We start from the raw sequence: 23,755 nt of genomic DNA on the forward strand, positions 1-23,755 counted from the left end.
TTTTTAAAAATTTATTTTCACTGAATAAATGTGTATGAATGTGGAAATGATCCTTAGGTACACTTTTTTAGATTAGAGGATGAGAACGATTTACAATTCAATTACGATTGAATTATGATTCGTAATTTGATCCGGTCGTAATTAATTATGATCCTTCTATATTTACCTTCCCATTTAAGGGAGATTGTAATGAAGAATTACGATCACAATCCAACCATAATTGAATTATGGATCCTCTCCTTATCCATAAAAAATAGATTAAAAAATCCGATCTGTTGAATGCGAGTAGTTTTTTTAGTAATACTTTTATTCATATTAAAAAAACATGAAAATTTAAATTTTCAGTTTGAAATATTTCAAAATTTATTTATGATTTCTAAAACAATGTGTCATAAACTAATAAATAAAATTTAGAATAAAATAATACACCTTTGTACTTACGTTTACTAGCTAAAGGTTTAAATATTAATAAATCTATGAATTTCATTGCACACGAGATAATAAAAATGATATAAAATGTACTGCATAAAATTAACTTATAGATCAGTTTAACAAGATTTAAAATAAAATAAAAACAATTTTTGTTCACTTAAAAATTCAAATTCAACCCGAGGAATAAATCAACCTGACAAAAATCATGATTTTGAGAGCACAAAATAATTGCAAACTAAATTTAAAGGGAAAAAATTTTCACAACTAAGAATTATACGAACAGAAAAATATACACGAAACACCTTTCCTAGAAATGTGTTTTAGTAAAATACCAATCACGAAGGAGCTAGCCACATCAAAAGTTATCTGCAAAAGTGTGAAGCTGACTTAGTTTCAACCAAAGAAAAATAACTTTTCACGTGCAAAGATTTAGAAGCAGGCTACTGATGAACTATTTCAAACAATCCCTTTACGAAAAGCTCACACTTAATAAAATGGATAAATCGAGTCAGTAGCTGATAGTAATTCTACTTCTCGATCGTAATATCATATCGAATATGTCAGGTTGCATGGTCACTCGCAATTACAATCTCACTCGGTATGAAAAAAACTACATGGCTTTAGTCTTAAATGATGAGCCAGCTTGCTTATGCTCTGCCTTGACTGCTAAAAGATCAATCGAGGCAAATCCGCATTCGGTATTGATGACATGGATGATGCAGTGAATGAAATAAGTAACCCGCATCAGATTATCTACTCCGCTATGAGTCGGAGATGCTGTCAAGGTTTAGTTAGGGTTAAGTTCAGTTGATGTTATTGAAGCAGGTTAGTGATCACCCTGCTTACAGTCTGACTTCACAGATTGTGGATCGGAATCTAAGTCGATCTGGATGTTATTGATTACTGAAGATAGTCCTCTGGCTTTTCCTTGCATTCTCTCCTGTAAGAAATATTATCAGTGATCCTACTTGCATTTAGCATGATGACACAAACAATTTGATTACCTTAAGAGAAGCATTTTGGGTAAGAAGTTCATCGTATTCTTTCTTAACATTGTCGAGTTCGGCTCTAAGAGTTGTATTCTCCTCTTTCAGAACATCCACATGCTGAGCCAGTTCTCCGTATTCTGCCTGTAGAAAGGAATTTGAAATCAATAACTACCCACATATTTACTTCTAGGAGTCTCATTCGATTGCAGGCAGATGTGTTGTGTACCTGCTTGCGCAACCTAGAACGACGTGCTGATTCCCTGTTTGACTGCTTCCGTCTCTGCCTCTTTAGTTCTCTTTCATCCTTAATCGACGACACAACTATTAGAATTGGTTTCTAAACACACTGTGAATCAGACAGAAATGATAGACTTGGAAAAGCAGAAGCAAAACTTTACTGTGCATATGACAAGGAGGAATGAACAATAATTTCGAGATGAGAAAATAAGTAATTACCTCGATCAAAGTTCAAATCTTCACTCAAGGAACAGAAGTGCGATAACATCATCAAACATTTTGGTTCAACCGAAAAACACATAACTTACCCCCTTTTTTTTTTTCAAATTTTAGGTAAAAAGATTGTTTGTCGACATGATAAAGAAATGCAGAGAAAAAACCTGTAGCCATAGCTCTGATGGAACCTTTCCACTTACTCCGACAAGTGTGCCAGGGATTGTTGATCCTGTGACTGCTGTAGCAGATATCTTCCCAGTTGGAGCTATGGCAGACGAAACTGGAGCAACCCAGTAGTCCATTCCTATATTCAAGTTTGTCGTAGGACCAGGAACAGCTCCAGGCACTCCAGTGGCTAACAAAGGCATTAATGGCATTGTCGGATATGATGTCGTGTGTGATGGTGTAGTATCTATGGAAGTTGTGCCATTCCTAGTTGTTTCTGCAATAAGATATGGTTAAAGCCTCCATCGTAAGTAAAGTTCATTAAGATAACTAGGTTTACCATCCAAAGGCTTCTGTGTGCCACCTGTCTTTGGTTCCGAATCCTATAGAAGTTTATCACAACATTAATACATGGCCTACCGATAATTACACAATATATGGGGCATCATCAGCAATCAGCTTAGAAAGTACATAGGCGAGAGAATAGTCCCCACGAGACGCCCAGTTGGCTAGAGGGGTGACATACTTGCTACCATGGGGCAAGAGATCAATTTTCGACGGACTCATGCATCCGCGGGGAAAGAAAACCCGTCCCACCCCTTTGCCAACTCGGCGGTGGGCTATAAGCTAACCCCGTGGTTTACCTCCCTTCATATAACCTAGGAACGGACTGTGAGGGACGCCTGGGGTGAGCGTAATCCCCCTTTTGCTATAACATAGGCGAGAGAATAGATATTTAAACTTATGGCATTTAATTTTTAAACAATATTATGAGAGAGAATTCATATCTTATGAAAAATCAAGTGGTAACCGGCCAAATTTTGGGGGAAAGAAAAGCACGAAAGAAGATGAGCAGTAGGTTCTAAAAAGATATAGAAAACATCCTCATGGCTAGAGATTAGTTTCAATGGATTTGATTTTAATTCATTACTAAAACTGCACAACGCTTTTTGAAAGCAAGTGAATGTTGCTCCAAGGTCAAATAATGGCTCGTCTTTCTTATGAACAAATCAAAGTACGGGCAATATCTTACAATGCAGGTGGCTCATTCTCCATTCACCAGTGTCAGTCTTATATTAAATTCAATGCGTTCATGTTAACCTTGAGAAAGTAATATAAGGCAAGAATTCATATTAAAATGGGATGTCTAATGCGATAGATAACTGGGAATTAAATTTTAGCTTGAGAAAAAGTCTGTAAAAGTGACTTTGACTTGTTAAAACTTGAACTTGGAAGACTCCACAAAAGCCAGTGTTCTACCAAATGGGCAGTTTAAAAATGTTGCAGTTCACAGTGACCATAATGTACAACTACTGAAAGAGAAAAACAAAAACTTAGTTAAGCTAATTGATATTATATCTAATTTTCATTCAAATTACTGCAGGACTATTCAGCATTTGAGACTTCAAAATCCATTATATATGTGACATGATGCCAGCACCACAATTACCAGTTAGACAAAGTTTAAATTGTATGAATATCGTGCAGATAACATTATTGACTGCAAAATTCATAATATAGCTAAGATTATGTGAAACGACATGGCGATTAATAGATGTCGACTAGTCAAAGAATTTAAGCATTTATTTGCGAAGATGTTAGATCAGTACAGAAACAACGATAATTAATAAGACAAATACCATTATTGCCCAGAATAATAGGAAAAACAAATTTCTATAAATGGATATGCTACATGTCACTACTGGTGCTGAGACAATTCTCAGTTATCACCAATATTCTAATATATACTGAGAAACATGAAACCTTAAACTGAAATGCTTATGTCAAATTCCATAAAAATTTAGCAATTATTAGAGGAATAACACACCTGAGAATTAGCATCGCTGCCTTCACTTGAATCTACACTTCCACTTTCACTGGCACAAGAAGAGATTGAAATCAGTGGAAGAACTATCCAAACTAAAAGGAGTAATATACTTGATGCAAGAAAATCTCATCATGATACAATCAATTAAAGATATTGTTACCCATGAGATAAGACTCCATTAGCTCCTCCTGATAGCTTATCCATGTCGGTGTTGTTTTGTCCTGTTATCATATTCAAACTTCCAAGACTTCCCTTCAATCTTCGAATTGGTTTCTTTTCCTTTTCCTCAGATGATTTCGCATCTCCTTCAGCACTAGGAGGCATATTTCCCTGTAAGAAATGGAAAGATGTGGTACATGATTCTCTACCCTTCACTAGCAAAATTTGACATGCATAAGCTAGGAACTCACACAAACTTCAGCATTTCCATTTAGAGAAGGCAGACCATAGGGACTGAACGGCTGTGAACCCTGAACAGATATTAGTTTTAAACAAAACTATAATGGAGCCATAGATGGAGAAACCCTTTTTTTTTTATTTCTTAAAATTCACATATTTTGTGATGTCCTAGTAGACATACCGGTGGAATTGTTGGATGTGCATATATTCCATGAGGATACATCACATATGGAGGTGGAGGTGTACCATAAGGTGGCATAAGGTGCTACACAAAGAGTGAGAATTATCAATACAATTGACCGATGTGACAGAGAAAGGCAATCCTCTACTACAAGATTTCAAACTATTTAACATGCCTAAACATCTATACTTTAACAAACAACACAGGCTATAATTTGAAGAAAAAAAACCAATGTGCATCAAAGTCCACAAGTCAACAAGGAAAGAGATCAAATGAGAAGGAAAAACTCTGCAATAAACTTGCTCCAGACATACATAACCATGAATGCCTCACATGTCATTCTTAATGCTGTTCAGAATATTTTCATTTTTGTTCATGTTAATAATGGTAACGGTATAAAACACAAGATGTGGTGCTCAGTTCACCAACTGAAAATTTGAACTAGTACAGATATTGGAACATCATAGGCGGCTATAGCTGAGCATACATGAAATGCTCTTGCAAGATTATTCTTGTTAAGTCACTTCAGCAGTTTGCAGATATTTGAACACCATAAACATGGAAAGAAACACAAGGTAACTAGCAACTAAAAGCCTTACCAGGTTGAAATAAAAAACAAGAGGAATAACAGCAGAATTGAAGCTTCCAAAGAAAGAAAAGAAAAGAAACACCTGAGGCCCCCATATATAGGGATGAGCTTGAGGACTTGACACCACTGGGGAATGGAAGAAACCAGGCGGAGGAATAGGCGAGTATGCCTATTCAAACAAAATTATTGAGAATCGCATGATGGGATCTGAAGACCACCCACAAGTTTTCAAGTAGAAGCTCACGGATGCAACAATTCAGACAATAAAAAGTTTCCACTATCACCTGAAATCCAGGCCAATCTGGGTAGGCTGCTGCAGAGTGGCTGGAGCTTGTAGCTGGTGGCTGCTCCTGGATGGAAAAAAAAAACAACAAAAGAGACTTACAAGTCTAAAAGTTAGCTATAGATTCAAACAAGAAGGCCCAACAATTTACAACCGCAAAGGCAAAATATGGCACCTGCGAAGCAGATGTTTTTGGCACCTTGCTATCAGTCTCGCTTCCACCCATCTTCTAACCGAGGTTCCCTTCTAACTGTCAGTGGTCACACACTCGTTTCCCTATTTATATTCTCCTCTGCTTCTCTCAAAAACCATCACTCAAGCACTTCAAAACAGGAAAAAAAAAATGCCCGACAATTTTCAGTAGTCATCAGCAAAAACAAAAGTCACTCAATTTTGGCTCAGATCTCGCTCCGAAACCCTAACTCGTTCTAGACTCCACACTACCAAAAATCAAATCTTTCACTGAAAAGTAAAAAAAACTCTACGAGAGGAGAAACCTCAATGAAACAGGATCTCTGGCTGCGAAAAAGAATAGTTTTTTTTTTTTTCTAGAGAGGCACATTCGGACCCTTTTCAAAGACGTGGGCAATCATTACACGGAAGAGAACGATGTCTCCGGCAGCACCGGAGACGGAAGCGAGATCAGGAGCCGACAGACCACACGGCAGATGCTGGGCAGAGCGACCCCATTGGCTGATCGTAGAGGGAAAGAGAGAGAGGAGGCAGTGAGGACCGAGGAGGAAGGAAGGGCAGAGCAGCAAATGGCAAAAGGCAAAGTGGGAATCCAACGGCAAAGAGAGGAAGGGACCTTTTTCATCTCGACTTTGGTTGTCTGCTCCTTCATCCACTGCCGACTTTTGTTAACCTTTCAAATTATTATTATTATTATTATAAATTATTCATAAAATAATATTCATAAATAATATCCATATTAACAAACTTCTTATCAAATTTATAAATAAAATAAAAATTATTAAAATTAACAAACAAATAAATTTATATAATATTAAGGGTTATTGTGCAAAAGATAAAACGCTCGTCTAACACGGACGGAGGAGAAAAACCGGTCCCCCAGCTCCATTCAAATGCAAACTGCATTAACCACTGAGCCTAAACGTCCCTTCCCCTCACTTAAAAATACCCGCGGATAAAAAATATAATTAATCAAATTCAAACCGCTTCCATCCATTTGAAAACCGGATTGAAATTGTCGGTAAAAAAAAATTGATATATAACATGTGGGTGAAACGTCGAAATCACCTGCGAAGCCCAGCAATTTGTTGGTGGAGAGATAGTGGCGGTTTGTGCGGTCAGCTTGCCGACGCCGTGCTGTTGTCGTAAGCCAAACAAGGAACCAATCTGGAGAAAACGATTATTATAAGTAAAGCGACTGATGTCATCTAAAAGCTTCATTCTCGTCAGTCAACCTGAAAGGTTCAACCATATTAATGGCAAATTGCTAAAGAAACAACATTTATATTTATTTGGATATTTACGGCTTAGTCTTTCAGAAAAAAAATGATTTAAGAATTTTAAGGAAGTTTTTAAATCTTATTTCATTGTCATCCCTCCACATGACCTGCTATGATTAAATAACAATTTTATGATAAGAATATCTGAGCACTTTAACATGAATTTCGAAAAAGATTTTTGCTTTTAGTTAACAAAAAAAGCATTACCTTCATAAATTGTGTAGGAAGACACAGAGTCTAAATGGTTGCAATCTCTAACATTGATTTAGATGCATGCACTCAGAGGTTATAAATGAACTTTTTAATTCTCAATTTTCAATTACTCCTTGATGGATTTGTAATCTTTAGTTGAGCCTAAAACTTTTCCATCTTTTCGAAAGTTACAACTTTCTTAAACTTTTCTATCCTTTCAGAAGTCACAGCTTTTATCAAAAAAAATTTACAACTTGATCACCTTTACTTATAAAGTTCATATAGTATTTTTTTTTTTTTTTTTGGGTGTGTACGTGCTCATTTCCTTTTGAATAAAATGATGAAGTTGGTTGAGGTTGAGTTTGTTATAAATGTAAAAAGAATCTCCTTAAATAAAAAAATTACTCTCACAGAAGATAGTGAAATTGTTTTTTTTTGTTATAAAATAATCACAATACTAATTGTTATTGAATTGTGATTCTCCGACTAGCTATTTATAAAATTGTCACTAAATAAAATATGTTGTGAATGAGCAAAGCAAACCCAAGGAGTTGCTCCGCCGAGCAAGAGGATGGACTTAATCCAATCAGCCAAACAAGCCTAGCAAGTTCAAATCGAGTTGGCAAAAGACAACTATACTCACCTCTAGCATCCTTATCAATCCATTCCAGGACCAATACGGAAAAAATAAATCACATGTGGTTACTTGCTCTTAGAATAGTGACTGACGTTACTTCAGCTATGTCGAAATTTGAATCTCAGATCTTAAATTGACAGCATTTCATACGCTAATTACTAGACTGTCCCAAAAGGACCTAGCAAGTTCAAACCGGGCAACCATGGGAGGTGGGAAAGAATAGCAGGGCAAGCATGCCAGTCGAGGGGACAAATAAATTGAGGCATTCAAAGTCAAACATATTAGGCAAGGTGAATTGGAAAAGATGAATGAGTTAGCCGAGCTTGAAGGGCCAGACAGCAAACCAAAGAGCTACAGCAACCAATCAGATTGAACAAGCAAAGTAGATCGACTGGATCAAATCGAGCAGATTGTGCAAGCTAAATAACTTATTATTTTCTCATTATTAATATCATTCATGGTTTATACTTCATAATATACCTAGAAATCAAAATATAAAAATGTTACCTCATCTCTATTCTTTTAGACGAATAAAACTACAAAATTCTTATTCTATTCAATTCCTAGTCTATTGTGAAATCACAATAGAATGTGTTATTTTGAGACACAAAAGAGTGTGTACTTCATTAAAGAGTAGACATGTATTTATATAACTACCATCTATGTTAGGAAACTATAATTAGACTAATTAATAAATTTATCTAATTGACCTATATATATTACCTAATATATAGATATAATATGGTAACAAATATTACATATAAATATGGAAATTATTATATATAATACTCTCCCTCAAATTGGAGCACAGATGTTAATAATACCTAACTTATTACAAAGACAATCAACTTAAACCCCACTTAAAGCTTTTGTAAAGATGTCCCCGAGTTGTTCTTCAGTCTTCATATATATTATAGAAATTAAGTTTTGTTGAATTTTCTCATGAACGAAATGACAATCAATTTCAATGTTCTTAGTTCGCTCATGAAACATAGGATTCAATACGATATGAAGAGTAGCTTGGTTATCACACCACAATTTTACTGATAAAATTTAAGTCCTACTTCAGTCAAGAGTTGATATATCCATATTATCTCACACAGACTGTGCCATAGCACTATATTATGACTTTATACTAGATCGTGACATAACGTTTTACTTCTTATTCTTCCATAAGACTAAATTTCCTCTAACAAAAATACAATAACCTGAAGTAGATCTTCTATCCATTTTAGAACATGCCCAATCTACATTCGAAAAACATTCAATTTGAGTGTACCCATGATTTTTATATACGATACCTCATCCGGGTGCTCCCTTCAAATAACACAAAATTTGTTTTAATGCTACCCAATGATGAACGATTGGAAATGACATAAACTAACTGATAATATTAACCAAATATGCAATATCCGGACGAGTTATGGTAAGTTAATTCAACTTCCCAACCAACCTTCGATATCTCTCAGAATGTTCAAATAGTTCCCCTTCTCTTGTGAGATGCATATTCTGCGTCATTGGAGCACTACAAGGCTTTGCTCCCAATTTTCTTGTCTCAGTTAACAAGTCGAGAACATATTTTTTCTGAGATAGGAATATACCTTTTTTATCCCTCATACCTCGGAAATATTTTAGCACTCCCAAGTCTTTCATATAAAGGAAAGATTTAAGATATGAGATTCTCGTAATATCACTTCAGTGATAATATATCATCCACATACACAACTAATAGAATGATACCAGTTACTGACTATTTATAAAATATAGAATGGCCAGACTTGCTCTTAATCATATCAAATTTTTCAACAACTTGACTAAATTTTCCAAACCAAGCACGAGGACTTTGTTTCAAACCATACAAAACTTTCCGAAGACGACAAACTTGCCTTGAGTCCCCCTAAGCAACAAACCCAGAAGGTTGCTCCATATACACCTCCTCTTGAAGATCACAATGAAGAAAAATATTTTTGATATCAAGTTGATGTAAAAGTCAATTATGAGTAGCAACCATTAAAATAAACAATCGAACAGATGCCAATTTTGCGACAAGATAAAAAGTTCCACATCATAGGTCTGAGCATAGTCTTTAGCAATAAAATGTGCTTTCAATCTAGCAGCTGATCCATCTAGATTGGCTTTAATTGTAAATACTGATTTGCATCCAATAGCTCATTTCCTTGAAGGTAGATCGACCAAGTCCCAAGTGTTATTATCATCTAAAGCATTCATCTCCTCTATCATTGCATTTTTCCAATCAGGATGAGATATGACCTCACGCACAGTTTTAGGAATAGAGATAGAATCAAGTGAAGCAATAAAAGAACAAGAGGAAGATGATAAGTCGTTATAAGAAACATAAGAAGTAGGATAAGTACATTGACGTTTATCTTTGCGTAACGCAATAAGAAGATCATCACTTTAGACTGGATCTAAATTTGATAACGAAGTAGTAGGTGCAAGACATGAATCAGGAGGTTGACGGTTGGAATAAACTTGAATAATAGGTGGCTTGACAGGAGTCGGTTCTGGGACAGGTGTAGAGGATGTGACAAAATATACAACAAATCATCTTCCTCCCTTTGACGAGTTGGAGTAGGTGACGATGTGAAATAAGGTGTATCTTCCATCAAGGTAACATCAATTGAGACGAGATATTTGTTAATACTAAGGCAATAATACCTATAACCTTTCTGAAGACGAGAATAACCAAGGAAGATACATTTCAGAAACTTAGGATCTAATTTAATGACATGTGGATGAACATCCAGAATAAAACAAGTGTTGCCAAATATCCTAAGGTTAACAGGAAACGACTTATTGGGAAAAGGACTTCGTAAGGGATTTCATTGTGAAGAACTATGGATGACATACAGTTAATGAAAAAACATACTGTAGAAACTGCATCTGCCCAAAAAAGTTTGGGAACATTCATTTGGAATAAAAGAACCAATGCAGTCTTAAGAAGATGTCTATTTTTACGTTCAGCCATACCATTTTGGGATGAAGTATCAACACAAGAGGTTTCATGAAACATGCCATTTTGACTCATATAAGATTGGAATAAACCGAACTTATATTCCTTGGCATTATCACTTTGCAAAGTACCAATAGATGCATTGAACTAAGTTATAATCTCAGTGTGGAAGGCACAAAACAAAGAAAAAAACTCAGAGTAATTTTTCATTAAATACAACCAAGTTACACGAGAATAATCTAATGGTCCCTTGGTGATCGACTAGGGGGGGGCCGAGTTGAATAGCCTTGCAATTTCAATTTAACAATGGCTTTTGCTTTATTGTTTAGCAAAGATAAAAACAAGTTAAACAGTTAAATAAAACATAAAAGAGATTATAAGAGGTAGAAGATTTACTTGATTTGCAACTAGAAAGATTACAAATCCAAGACAAGTGAGAGCACTAAAGATAAGAAGGCAAAGAAGCCTCTTACAGACGTTGAAAGCTTAGTAAAAAAAATTATAGATTGAAGAAGTGAAAGCACAAAATTCATGATTAAGAGTTGTGTGAAACTAAGAGGACCATAGCTCTATTTATAGCTCACAGGTCGAAGTAGCCAGTCTGATGATGTGGCATCTCCGGACGCCTGGAATAGCTTTAGGCGCCTCCTACGCAACGATGAGAGGATAAAATTTTATCCCCTTACAAGCGTATGGACTAGTCCAGGTGCCCAAACTCGTGTCTTTTACCAATAATCTTTTTCGTTAAAAGATCCTGAAATAAGCAATGATCAGGAAAAAAAATAAGATGCAACAATTAAGATTATGAGTTAGTTAACTAATAGAGAGAAAATTAAAGGATAAACTAGGCAAATGTAAGACAGAGGATAGAGAAAATAGGGGGGCGAGGATTGATAGTGCTAGACCCATGAACACAAGACAGAGATCCATCAGTTAAAGTAACAATAAGAGTATTAGCTTTGGATTGAAAAGTAGAAAATAGACTAAAATTAACTATCATATGATCTCTGGCACTAGACCCATTTGGAGGATAAAGAAAGAAGACATGTGTTTTATTTACCTGAATCAACAATAGTAGTGACAGAGGGATATGAAAACTTGAGTGATTCCTGATATTTTGAGAACTTGACAAATTCATCCTCAGAGATAAGAACTGATTTATCAGAGACATCATCAGTGGATGCAATATGGACTAAGTGCTTTTGCTGATTTTTATACTGAAAATTTCATTCAAACTTCGTATGACCCAACTTACGATAATAGTTGCACATAATACCGCCGAATTTGACATTCGAGTATAAAGTCCCGTGAGAGGTCTCCTTTGTTTCCACTGCGACCAATTGATTTTCCAACCACATAACTATTATTGCAACTCACGAAAGCACTACTAAGCGGAATGGGTGTAGTATTTTTTGTACAGAGAAAATGACTAAATATATCTTGTAAAGAAGAGACCTCAGAGCTAGAGAGAATCTATGACTTAACAGACTCAAATTCAGGAGATAGATCAACAAAGAAACTCATAATAGTCATTTGCTCTCGTTGGCATTGTTGAACCTTCACATCAGGGCTAAAGGGCAGCTACATATTAAACTCCTCATACGTCTTCTTGAATGCTATAAAATAATTAATCAGAGGCTAATCTTGTTTTTCCACATGGTAAAATGCTTTGCAAACCTCATACATACCGAAGATATTCCCTTTTCCAAAGTATAGAAATTCCAGGTAATCCATTAATTCTTTAACAAATTCACAATGATTGATTAATCAATTACCTCACTATCAATACAATTCTGAATCTGAAGGAACATACGAGTATCCTCTCTAAGCCATGTATGCTTCGAATCATCTTGATGCGGGTCATCAATCAAATGATGGTCATCAATCAAATGATCATCTTTGTCAATACTTTGTAGATAAAGACGAACTGTTTTACTTTAATCCAAACAATTTAAACCATTTAGTTTATATTATGTGATCTTAGACATGGCACCACATCTATCATAATAGAAGACTTATTTTCTATCATAACACTTTATCCCAAAGAAAGTAAAAAAAAAAAATCTGGTATGGTCATTGGGGATAAGGTTGATGCAGTCGCTGCTCTACATCGTGGAAGGAGCCGACACCCGATGCGGCGATGGAAACAACACATGCATAGTCGTTGCTCGGTGATGTGGATGCTTCCAGCTGCCTGCCAAAGAGTTGCCTGCCAAAGAGAGATCGAGGAAGAACCAACAAAACAAAGCCAAAAGAGAGCGCTTGATTAGCAGGTGAACCCGAGATGAAACTCGGATTCAACAACAGAGGAGGTCGATCAAGGAGCGAGGAAAAAACAGAAGCCTTTCTTTTCCTCTACTCCTGCGAGTAATTTCTGATGGACAGTGGCGATGGTTTCAGGATACTTCGGCAAGTCTGGATCTGCTCGATCTAGCAGCAAAAGAAAATCTTAGGAAAAGTGTACCATGTTATTTTGAGATACAAAAGAGTACATACTTAGAGTAGACATATTTGTATACAAACTAGAATCTATCTTAGGAAATTATAATTAGGATAATTGATAAATTTATCTAATTGATCTATATATTACCTAATATAGATATAAGATGGTAACAAATATTATATACAAATATGGTAATTATTATATATAATAGTATGAATTAAACGAGGTGTTTTGTTTACTCCGTTCAAAAGTGATGCTATTGTGAAAACTCAGTTGAAAAGAACACAGAAGTTAACAGGCTAATATCAGAACACAAGTGTGACTGAACTTTGAGATATGAAAAATTTCAGCAATTAAAGAAAGGCCAAGTAATCAACATCGAAGAGTAGATAGACTAACCATGGCTATGAAAACACAATAGAGTTTGATGGAACAAGTATGATGCAACCACAAAGAGCCTGTTTAGCCTGCAAAATCACATAACAAAAAAAATATAATAAAAAAGGATTAATCAAAACTAGCAGTCAAACTTCTAGGAAGCCAAACAAAAAAGAAGACATATTTTACCAACCAAAAACAAAAGAAAAAAACCTAGGCCACATGGATTTTCAATCAGAATAAAGTTTCCTTTTCGATATAGGTTTAGAAAAATAAATTCAGGGAGTTGGAAAGATTAGATGGATGGATGAAAAGAGCTTACCAGAGATGCAAAACTTGGACTCCAGGGGCATTTTATTACATGAATTTGCCAAGAGGTGCAAATGGGGGGGAAAATTTTATTTAAGCATCCTGGACAAAATTGTCAGGATCAAGATCCTGCCTAAGAACCTTAAGTAGTCTATAGGTTTTAAGATCATACTATATTTGACTTTTATTATTGATCTTATGTATTAACTTAGTAAATTTATGAAAAACACAATAGAATTTATCGGCTTATATTTGACTTTTATATTTATCTCATGTATTAACTTAGTAAATATATGAAAATGCAACACTATCTTAGTGTTCCATATTTATATAGAAACAGAAAATTCATATAAGGTGAATTATAGTTATCATATAAGGATGGTTGATAATGGCAATAATTAAGAAGATTTTTCTACTTGGAGTTAAACTTTGGTTGACACGATAAAACATATTGCTATAATAAATATAAATCTTTAAAATACTTTATATATATATATATATATATATACTTAATTAATTAGTATGATCTTCAATTTAGAGGATAGTATGAACTTCAAACTGAAAACAGTTTAATGCAATTTCCATGATAAAGTGGAAGCAATTAGCTTCATATGAAGGTCCAAGTTACTGAGAAGAGATGCACAAATAACCTTTTATCAGTCTAACGAGCGGATGATAAGATAAACAATTATGAAACAAATTGCAAAATAAGATTGAAAGAAAACACATGAGTTTTCAAATTGCAAAAGGGCTTACTTTGATACCAAAAGTTGCAGTTTTATTAAAGAACTTGTGGCTGTGACAAAAGGACATGAGTTGAAATTAAAAACACAATGGCTTCAGTGAATTAAACATCATTTATTCAAGATCAGAGGTTTATGTATTGCTTAATATCGAGTGCCCAATATACTTCAATATTAGTAATACACAATGTAGAATTCATTGCTGTCAGTAACTAGCTTCCAGACAGCAACATGATCATGCAAAGAGATTAAACGAACACCATTCAGAAGCAGAAAATATGCTAACAATCTATTGCAGTGTATTGGCAAGACTTTCTGCAACCCACTTCTCAAATAACAATGAAAATATCGAGAGATAAACCGGATAACTCATACAGCAAGCTGTATTGATGTTGAAAAAGGAGAACAAAATGCATGCATCAAGATCAACTTATAGCATAGTGGTAGTTGCCGTAGAGTTCCTCCAGAGCGATTTCTGAACAAAGCAGTCGAACCGGCGGCGATTTAGAAGAAGCGAACTTGAAAAATTATTTTCAATTTCAGACTTAATAGTCGGTAGCCAACAAGCTCTTCAACGAAATCTCGACATTTCAAGAATAAAAAATAGTTTTACTTTTCCAATCGAATTATACATGAATGTTGGATAAAAATTGTTCCCCAATAAACCAGGAGAAACGAACAAGGGAATTAACAAGAGGAACGCACACCTCCATTCCATGTCCAAAGAGAACACCTAGAATCACCGATCCACCTCGTTCGCCCCCCATATCCGAAGCAAGAGCCACCTCCTTACCCGTGCACCGCCAGTGAACTACCCAAAGCCCGAGGAGGAGCGGCAGGCGCGCCGTAACCGATCATGACCAAGAACAGATGGAGCCGATCCAAGGAAGGGCCTTCATTTCGCTGAAAGACGAAGCATCGGGAAGGAGATCGCGTCGAGCATCGACCACCAGAGGCAGAGCCTAACTACTAGAACCTTCCTTGTCTCACGGGAAGAATCATATTATAAAAATAATAAAATTTTATAAAAAAAAATTCGAAACACCAAATTTATCCCCTTACTATCATTTAAGTGGACCCGACGTGTGGGTCCCTATTGTTTAAACCCATTAATTTTCTTACTTAAATAGAAATGTGCCTATGCAGAGACGGGCGATCTCTAAAACTAGCAAAGCTATAGCACCACAGGCACAGCCACTGCTTCGACTTCTCCCGACGCAGATGGCGGCCCTTCTCCCTACCTGGCTTCCATCCGTCTCCTCCTCCGCTGCCGCCGCCTCTCCCAACCCTAGCCGCCACCTCTGCCTCTCCGTCCTCCTTCCAACTCTCTACCGCCCTCATTTCTCCTCTGCCGCCGCCGCCGTTCCACCAATCCGTCGGCCCTCCTCCGTCGTCGTTCGCTCGGGCGAAGGCCCCGTTCTTCGAATCCCCGATGAGTGGGGGGAATAAGACAGAACCCGATGCTGAGCTTCCTTATACACCGGATCCACCTATAGATGAGGACGAGTGGGGCGCGGAAGTAGGGTTTCTGTCTGGGAATGGAAGCCTTGTGCCGGAGGATGATAAACTCAGGGATTTGAAGCGGTGCCTTGTGGACTCGCTCTACGGAAGGGAGTTAGGACTGAGAGAGACCCTTGAAGATAGGGCAGAGATCCTGGAGTTGGTAAACCAGCTTGAGGCGGCCAATCCCACTAAGGCTCCGACCGAGGCGCCCGATCTTCTTGATGGAAATTGGATTTTATTGTGAGTTCTTCAAACTTCGTCCTTCTACTTTTCTCTAGCACCAGTCCAATTGTTTTCATGTCTAGGAAATTGATCTAAGCTATTACGAACTCCTCCCAACAATGTGGTTTGTATCCTGGGGTTATAGTTCAGTTACTACTAGATCAAACAATTGTTGGTTGCACAATTTTTGCTTTAATACATAATACATTGTTCAAGGAAGATCATTGTGTTCATATATATATGAATAACAATGTCACTGTAGTGCCTTTAGATTGCAGATTTTGGCAATGTAAAATATGTTTCTTTGTGTCAAGAAACTATGTTTGTTGTTTGATGATTCTTTATTGTTTTGCATGTATGTTGTAATTGTTGGTACAATCAACCTCCAGAGTTTCGATGTTTGACAATGTGCCTAAGTCTTATAATGCCCTCTTTCACTGCATTTAAAACAATTAACTAAATTACTAACATGTGTAGAAAAATCGGATTTTCATGTAATGTAAACTTACTAACCTTGATTTCTTCCATAGGCATTGACTATCCTACAATAATCTCATCTAATAGGTGTCAGATAAGTGAGTTTCTAGGGAGAAATTTGTAACATAGAACATTATGAGTGATCAGATTAGCATAACGCATCCGAAAAAGATCATACTTTACAGATTGAAGGTTAGTTTTTTTTTTATCACTGCTTGTTCATATAACCTTGCAACAAATACTTATTACATGATATGGATGAGGAATCTTAAATAGTTACACAACTTTTATCACTAATTGTAGAGGGAAGGAGGGATGTGAATTTATTCACGTTATACCAAGTAGAAAAAAGAGAGCGTGAAATAGATATTGCTGATTCTATAGTTGCAGAAAGTGAACCTTTGCTGTGAGCCATGATATTCATTCTGATGCATAATGCTTCAATTGTAGTTTCTTAAAATATGTTCATTGTGAGAGATAACTTTGGACCTAGTTTCTTTGATAAAATTCTTACATTTTTTTCTAGAAAAATAATTAATTACTAGATTCTGATTCATTGCTAAAATTTTTGACTATGCCTTGTTGTTTTATTATTAGGTTGAAGAGGATAAGTGGTATATTGAAAGAGTTCCATGTAGGATCGAAAAGAATTTAGATATCTCCACAATTGCATGATATTGTCCACTTTGGGCCTAAGCCCTTATGATTTTGTTCCCACGTTCGATCCTAGACCCACCAGGTCTTCCTGCCCCTCGGTCCACCCGACCTACTAGGACTTCCTTGCCTGGTGTCTGGTCCTCTTAATCCGAACATAGGAGCCCCCACTTTCTTTGATCGAGGTCAATATTGTACCCACATGGCTCAATCAGATCATAGCTCTTGTGCACAGTCGGTGGCTAAACCTTCTGGCAATCCGGGCTCTGATACCAATTGTAGGATCGAAAAGAATTTAGATATCTCCACAATTGCATGATATTGTCCACTTTGGGCCTAAGTCCTCATGATTTTGCTCTTGGGCTCTCCTCAAAAGGTCTCATGCCAATGGAGATATCTTTTTCTCTTATAAACTCATGATCTTTCCCATATGTTTCCAACATGGGACTATGTTTGCAACTTGCAACCCCAACATTCCATTGTTGTTTTTAAGGCATTATGTAATGTGATTGTTGTTAGCTAATTTTGTATTGTTTTTTTGTTCTCTTCAGGTATACTGCATTTGCTGAGCTCTCACCTCTTTTAGCAATGGGGGCAACACCATTTTTGAAAGTTAAAAGGATATCTCAAGTTATTGACAGTAAGACACTAGAAGTTGTTAATGCCACAACCCTCTCCAGCCCGTTTGCTACCTTCTCTTTTAGTTCTACCGCTTCTTTTGAGGTTCAAACTTCATCCAGAATACAGGTATCTTCTATGAGATTAAAAGTAATTTCTTATGTTCTATTTGCCGAATAACTAATATTTTTATAAGAGCATCTCATGTCCCCTCTTTCCTAGTTTCAGCTTTTCTAGCTAGGGAGAAGTATTCTCGGTAGTCAAAAGTGATTTCATATCTATTTTTCCCAACACTATAGTTAGATGTGCTGATTGCCAAGGCTAAATAGGTGGATAAGAAAAATGAGTTACAACTTTCTTTCGTTGATGTCTTCTCTTTGTGCATACCAGCATATTCTTGAAGCTGTTACTCTCAGCGAGCGCGATATAGGTTTCGAGACAGGTTATTGCTAGGGTAGATTTGACGAGGTGCTAGGGCAGGTTTGACAAGATAAGCAATAAGGCTCTTCTATTTATCCTGCTCTTCCTCTTTGCTTCCACCAGTTCCACATCGGCATGCTGACAGTTTCAATACTGATTTGTTCTAGCCGGAGACTATCACACAATGAAATTTTAGACCTTGTTAGCTGGAAAAGCTTACTATGAAAGTAGAATATTACACTAGCCTTGCAGAATTCTAGTGTATGCTTCCTTTTAGACCTTGTTAGATTGTGTGAATTTTTTGGTACTAGTCAGATCAAATGTCTTGTCCATCAAATGTAGGATTGAAGTTAGCAAACTCCAGTCCTGATAACATTCTGCTCTTTTATTGTCTTTCCAAGTTATTTGCTTAGATGATATAATAAAAGTTTATGCATGTTACATCTACAGAGGTTCAGTTCAAGGAAGGAATCTTCCAACCTCCAGAGATATCGTCATCACTAGACCTACCAGAAACAGTTGATATATTCGGCCAGAAGATCAACCTGCAACCTGTTCAACAGACACTGAACCCCATACAAGAGGCTGCCGCAAACATAACTCGTTCCATCTCTGGCCAGCCACCTCTCAAATTTCCACTGCCTGGAAACCGAGCTGCATCATGGCTTCTGAAAACGTACCTCAATCAAGATTTTCGAATCTCAAGGATGGGGGTTTGTTTATCCTCGCAAAAGAGGAAAGTCCTTTGTTGGATCAGTTATCATAAAGCATTAGTTACATAACCAACTATCTCCGGTCAGGGTTTGTTCATGCTGCCAAATCCACTCCCTATTCAATCATGTAGCATAGCTTTGATTGGGCTGTCTCGGTGAGCATTATCACCTTTTGCCACCTGTATAGCATATCTTTGAAGAGCAGGAACTCGAACATCTTGAGGTACCTTTTCTTCCCATCAACTTGCTCGAACCTTGTGTATTGAATTTGCATTTAGTGATCACATGAATTTGTTAGTTTCAGTTTATCCTTTAACATTTTCTTGAGAAGTGAAAAAACAGTAAAGGGCAAAAATTATGAATCTTTAAGAGAGTCTCATGTAGCACCTTTATATAATTTTTTTTTATCCAAACAAATAATTTTTGAAGCCTGATGTTTCCTTGCTTTCTTGATTATGTAGATCTAAGCAATATTGTGAAATGTTGAGATTATAATTATCTGCAAAGTGAAAAAGAGAGAAAAAAAAAGAAAATATCGGATAAATGCAGTGTAAAATAGTTGTGGTGATGGATCATGGAAATATGGAATCATGGATGCGGGGCTTGAAGAAACAGCCATGCAAGTTGCAGTCAGCAATAAAGTGGTTTTTTTTTTTTATTTGTTTTTTTTTTTATTTTTTTTGTTGGAAGAGTGGGCATTCGAGTAAGATTCGGATTTCCATTTTTGTGGGCCGAGTGTTGATAAATAGTAAAGTCGGACTGTTGATAAATAGTTCTCGGTTTGTTGATAAATAGTAAAGTCCATAGAGACGCTATGATGGTATGATGTTGGAAGATTATCCCTTGTTATTTTTTTTGGATAAAAGATTATCCCTTGTTTCTTTATAAATACTCTTAAATTAGTTATGTAAACTTTTATTTATACATTAAAATTCATATCAATCCCTTTTTTTTATTCTTCAAAAATTAAATTTTTGTCTAAGAAAATATTGCACTGTTATGATATTTTTGACCAAAGTAATTATAATATTTAGCAGTTGTATTTAAAATTTAGTAATTCTAATTAAACTTATTAGATTAAAGTGAATTTCATTAAGTTGTAAAAGAATTTTTTAATATACTATAGTTAAATAAGAAGTGTGATCTTTCAGTCGATGAGATGAAAAGTTAAGGATATGATATTTTTGTTGATCTCCTATGGATTCTATTCAGATCTGTAATATAAATTACGTCAGTGTAAAATTAGGAAAGAGATCCTCGATGTTGGTCCTCCGATGCTCAAGTCAGTCATCGATGATGAAGTAAAAGGCGGAGCAAAATGAACAGTGGTGACAACAGTGTTTATCGCGTATTGTGTACCTTTGTCGATGTTTGGACCCCCTCTTTATATAGAACTCTTGTAGCGCGTGTGCACGCTCTCCAAGATGAGCACGCTTCCCAAAATTTTTTTTGGAAAGATTTATCAGTAAAGTGTCCCTGACACAGTATCTCAACGGGCTGAGCATATCTCTGAAGTGATAGTGGAAGCTTCCGTCATATTATCTTCTGGTTGTCTATGCCCTTTGTCGGCGACATTAACTTCCAAAAGGATGTCGATGGATGCCAGAGAGAGTATGCTGTTAGGCCGAGCGGGTTGGTCGCTCGGTCAGAACTTCGCTATTCCTGTGTTCCGTCGGCTCGGTTGGAATTCCACTGTGCTTGTGTCACTCAGCCCGGCTTATGCACATCGACTCATTCTCTGTCCGGCGTCCCCTACTCAATTGAGCGTCGGTCGTTTGACACCTCCTTCCGGTCGGGGGCATGATCGCCCGATCGGGCGATGGTGCCTTAACGCTGACTTGATCGCTTGACCAACCGACGATATTTCAGTGTTTATCGTTTTAACTTTGACCTCCATCGTGACGTGACAGCTATCCTTTGCAGACAAGGTGGAGCTCATCCTGATCACCGCATCAAAATGTTATCTTAGTATTTTAAAAATATGAGCACATTAAATTTAAGACAAATGTAATTTTTATTTAAGTTTAAATATATAAATAATTTTTTTCTAAATATAGAAGTGGTCAACTTTTCCTAAAATAAAATCCCCAGAGTCCGCTGCATTATTTCCGCCGTCCATTCCAACCAACCACCGCCTCAGCTTACCTCAACTCGAACTCCTCCGAGCTGACTCGTCCATGGAGGGCGACGACGGCGCTCCATTGCGATCCCCGGCGGAGGCACCTGGATCCGAGGAGGATGAGATCCCGGCTGGCCTAACCGCCGACGAGTACTCCGATCTGCGTCCCCGCGTCGAATCCCACCACCGCTACCGCGTTGGCCCCGCGCCGTGCTCCTCCCTCCTGGCGCAGCGGATCCACGCCCCAGCCGACACCGTCTGGTCCGTGGTCCGATGCTTCGACCGCCCGCAGGTCTACAAGCACTTCATCCGCAGCTGCGCCATCAAGGGCGGCGGGGAGATCCGCCCGGGCTGCCTCCGCGAGGTCAGCGTCATATCCGGCCTCCCGGCCAGCACCAGCACCGAGCGCCTCGACGTCCTCGACGAGGCCGCGCGGGTCACCGGCTTCACCATCGTTGGCGGCGAGCACCGCCTCCGCAACTACCGATCCGTGACCACCGTCGACGAGGTGCGCCCCAAGGGGGGCGGCGCGCCCTGGGCGGTGGTCCTCGAATCGTACGTGGTGGACGTGCCGGAGGGGAACACGGAGGAGGACACCCGGCTCTTCGCAGACACCGTCGTCCGCGTTAACCTCCAGAAGCTCGCGTCGCTCACGGAGGCGATTGCCGCTGAGGAGGCCGCAGCCGCCGCGGCGCCACAGCCCTCAGCCAGGTGAAGCGCCGCCCTAGACTCTTCGTCTGGGGTTTCCGATGCGATGTTGGTAAAATTACGAAAACCTCCTCCTCATTTCGTTTATTGCAAAACTTGAACTCTTTAGACTCGGCCGCATTATCCAACCATGTCTTTGCTGTTCTCTGATTGTTATTCTTCTTTCTATTCTTCAAATTTGTATCCTGTAAAAGTGATCGGAGCAGATGATTATGCTTTTGGAGAATGAAAGTTACAATATTTATCCCCATCTCATCTCATTTTGATGTCTAATTGTTGGTGTTTAGATTATGTTTGCCATCTAACCATGATCTAGTTTCTGTAGTACCATGCTGTGTAGGTTTTGATCAGGATAACATAATGAAACATGTTTATCAGACCACTTGAAAAACATCTGATTGAATTGTTTCAAACTGGCCGAGTATTGAATCTGTGAATCTATATGTCAAGGTTTAAGGTAAGTCCAAAAGCCCTACAATTTCATTTTACCTCAAATCCCTAGTTGTTGTTGGAAGAACCCATCCAATTTCATTTTGTACCCTTGAAAGAATCTCAAGAATTCACATAGATGGTGCATTACAATTGGATAATCTGTTGAGATTGTCTTTAGTTCATCAAACAACTCGATAAAAACCAGTGTCTTGAAGATAAGATGCTAATAAGTGTGATGGTTCATTGTGTTGGCATCTTAGAATTATGTTTCCTCTCGAGTAACTAGCTGTTTTGGCATGTCGAGTAACAACATTCACGTTATAACGGCTACGGTTTTATAGTTGTTACAATACAAACTTGTTTTGTTCAATAATATTCACATTGCAGTAGTGCTATGAAACTTTAGTTACTACTAGGGGTGCAAATGAATTAAATAGAGCTGAATAATATGAAAATATTAATATTTGAGTTCGAGCTCGAAAAATATATGAGCTTCGAATTCAATTTGCAGTGAGAGAATACAACTAATTTTGGCTCAAACTCGGTTTGAAATAAAATTTGAGCTCGAGTTCGGTTCAAATTGTTTGAACCTTGATTCAAGCAAAATCAAATTATAGTTCAAAATGCCTTAAATTCGAGTTTGGTTCTAATTATTCAAACCTTAATTTGAACATATTTAAATTAAAATTGTGTAAAAATAATCAAAGTTCGATTCAAATTCGGCTCCCGAGTGGCTCGTGAATACTTGAATAAAATATTATGGGGTTGAATTCGGCTCGAAAAAAATATTGAACATGTTCGAATTCAGCTCTGATTCAATAATTTTGAATATGAATTAAATATTTTTTGAGCCGGCTCGAAAAGCTCATAACATGTTTGATTCGTTTGCACCCCAAATTATAATTATGATAGCAGCTAAGATTTCGTAGTTATTACAACGCGGACTTGTTATATTCATATAACACGAATTTGACTTGTTTATTTAATATTCACCTTATAGCAACTATAGTTTCATAGTTATTATTACAACTTATATTTATCTTATTCAATAATATTTATATTGTATCAGTTATAAAATTATAGTTACTATAATAATTATAGACTTATCTTGTTCGTGCAAATAACTAATCAATTTAGGATTTAATATATTTGATAGGAAATACTAATATTGAGATAACTGTACCCTCTGTTTGGATGGAGTGAGGGAAGGTTCATTAACGAAAAGGAAAGAGAGGGGAAGTAAAGTATTTAACTTCTCCTTGTTTGGGAGGGAGAGAAGATTCATTAACGTAACATGTGTTACTTTGTTTGGGAGGAAAGGAATGGGAATGAAGGATAAATAGATAAAGTTACAAAAATATCCTTACTTTTTAAATTAGACATTTTTCATAATATTAATATTTATTTTATAAATATAAATTA

At 37.0% G+C, this 23,755-nt stretch overlaps 2 protein-coding genes, 1 long non-coding RNA gene and 1 pseudogene across 7 annotated transcripts; 2 read left to right on the forward strand and 2 right to left on the reverse strand.

The window, feature by feature from the left end:
• Positions 1–900: 900 nt before the first annotated feature.
• LOC122005908 (bZIP transcription factor 1-B-like) lies at positions 901–6,156 on the reverse strand. 5 transcript variants are annotated; one of them, XM_042561157.1, is made up of 13 exons: positions 5,495–6,156; positions 5,321–5,380; positions 5,119–5,205; positions 4,448–4,531; positions 4,278–4,337; positions 4,028–4,197; positions 3,868–3,916; positions 2,380–2,422; positions 2,039–2,316; positions 1,648–1,725; positions 1,437–1,562; positions 1,279–1,372; positions 901–1,209 (listed from the first exon to the last, which is right to left on the reverse strand). In XM_042561157.1, the coding sequence occupies exons 1-13, from the start codon at positions 5,543–5,545 to the stop codon at positions 1,043–1,045; spliced, it is 1,347 nt and encodes a 448-aa protein (XP_042417091.1). In that variant the 5' UTR covers positions 5,546–6,156; the 3' UTR covers positions 901–1,042. The 5 variants fall into 5 exon arrangements, with proteins under 5 accessions (XP_042417091.1, XP_042417090.1, XP_042417092.1 ...); XM_042561156.1 differs by having other exon boundaries at positions 5,321–5,386; positions 5,495–6,155; XM_042561158.1 differs by having other exon boundaries at positions 2,075–2,316; positions 5,321–5,386; positions 5,495–6,154.
• Positions 6,157–12,459: 6,303 nt separating this feature from the next.
• Positions 12,460–15,482, reverse strand: LOC122005910. The gene is made up of 3 exons (XR_006118572.1): positions 15,175–15,482; positions 13,437–13,504; positions 12,460–13,015 (listed from the first exon to the last, which is right to left on the reverse strand). It is a non-coding gene; the product is annotated as an uncharacterized LOC122005910 (long non-coding RNA).
• A 125-nt stretch (positions 15,483–15,607) lies between these two features.
• Positions 15,608–19,908, forward strand: LOC122004395 (annotated as a pseudogene).
• Positions 19,909–21,172: 1,264 nt separating this feature from the next.
• Positions 21,173–22,156, forward strand: LOC122003787 (abscisic acid receptor PYL10-like). The gene has a single exon (XM_042558803.1). It carries the CDS (start codon positions 21,252–21,254, stop codon positions 21,906–21,908), a length of 657 nt encoding a protein of 218 aa, XP_042414737.1. The 5' UTR covers positions 21,173–21,251; the 3' UTR covers positions 21,909–22,156.
• Positions 22,157–23,755: the final 1,599 nt, after the last annotated feature.

The sequence above is a fragment of the Zingiber officinale genome, chromosome 7B, assembly GCF_018446385.1.
Source record: "Zingiber officinale cultivar Zhangliang chromosome 7B, Zo_v1.1, whole genome shotgun sequence".
NCBI lineage: Eukaryota > Viridiplantae > Streptophyta > Magnoliopsida > Zingiberales > Zingiberaceae > Zingiber > Zingiber officinale.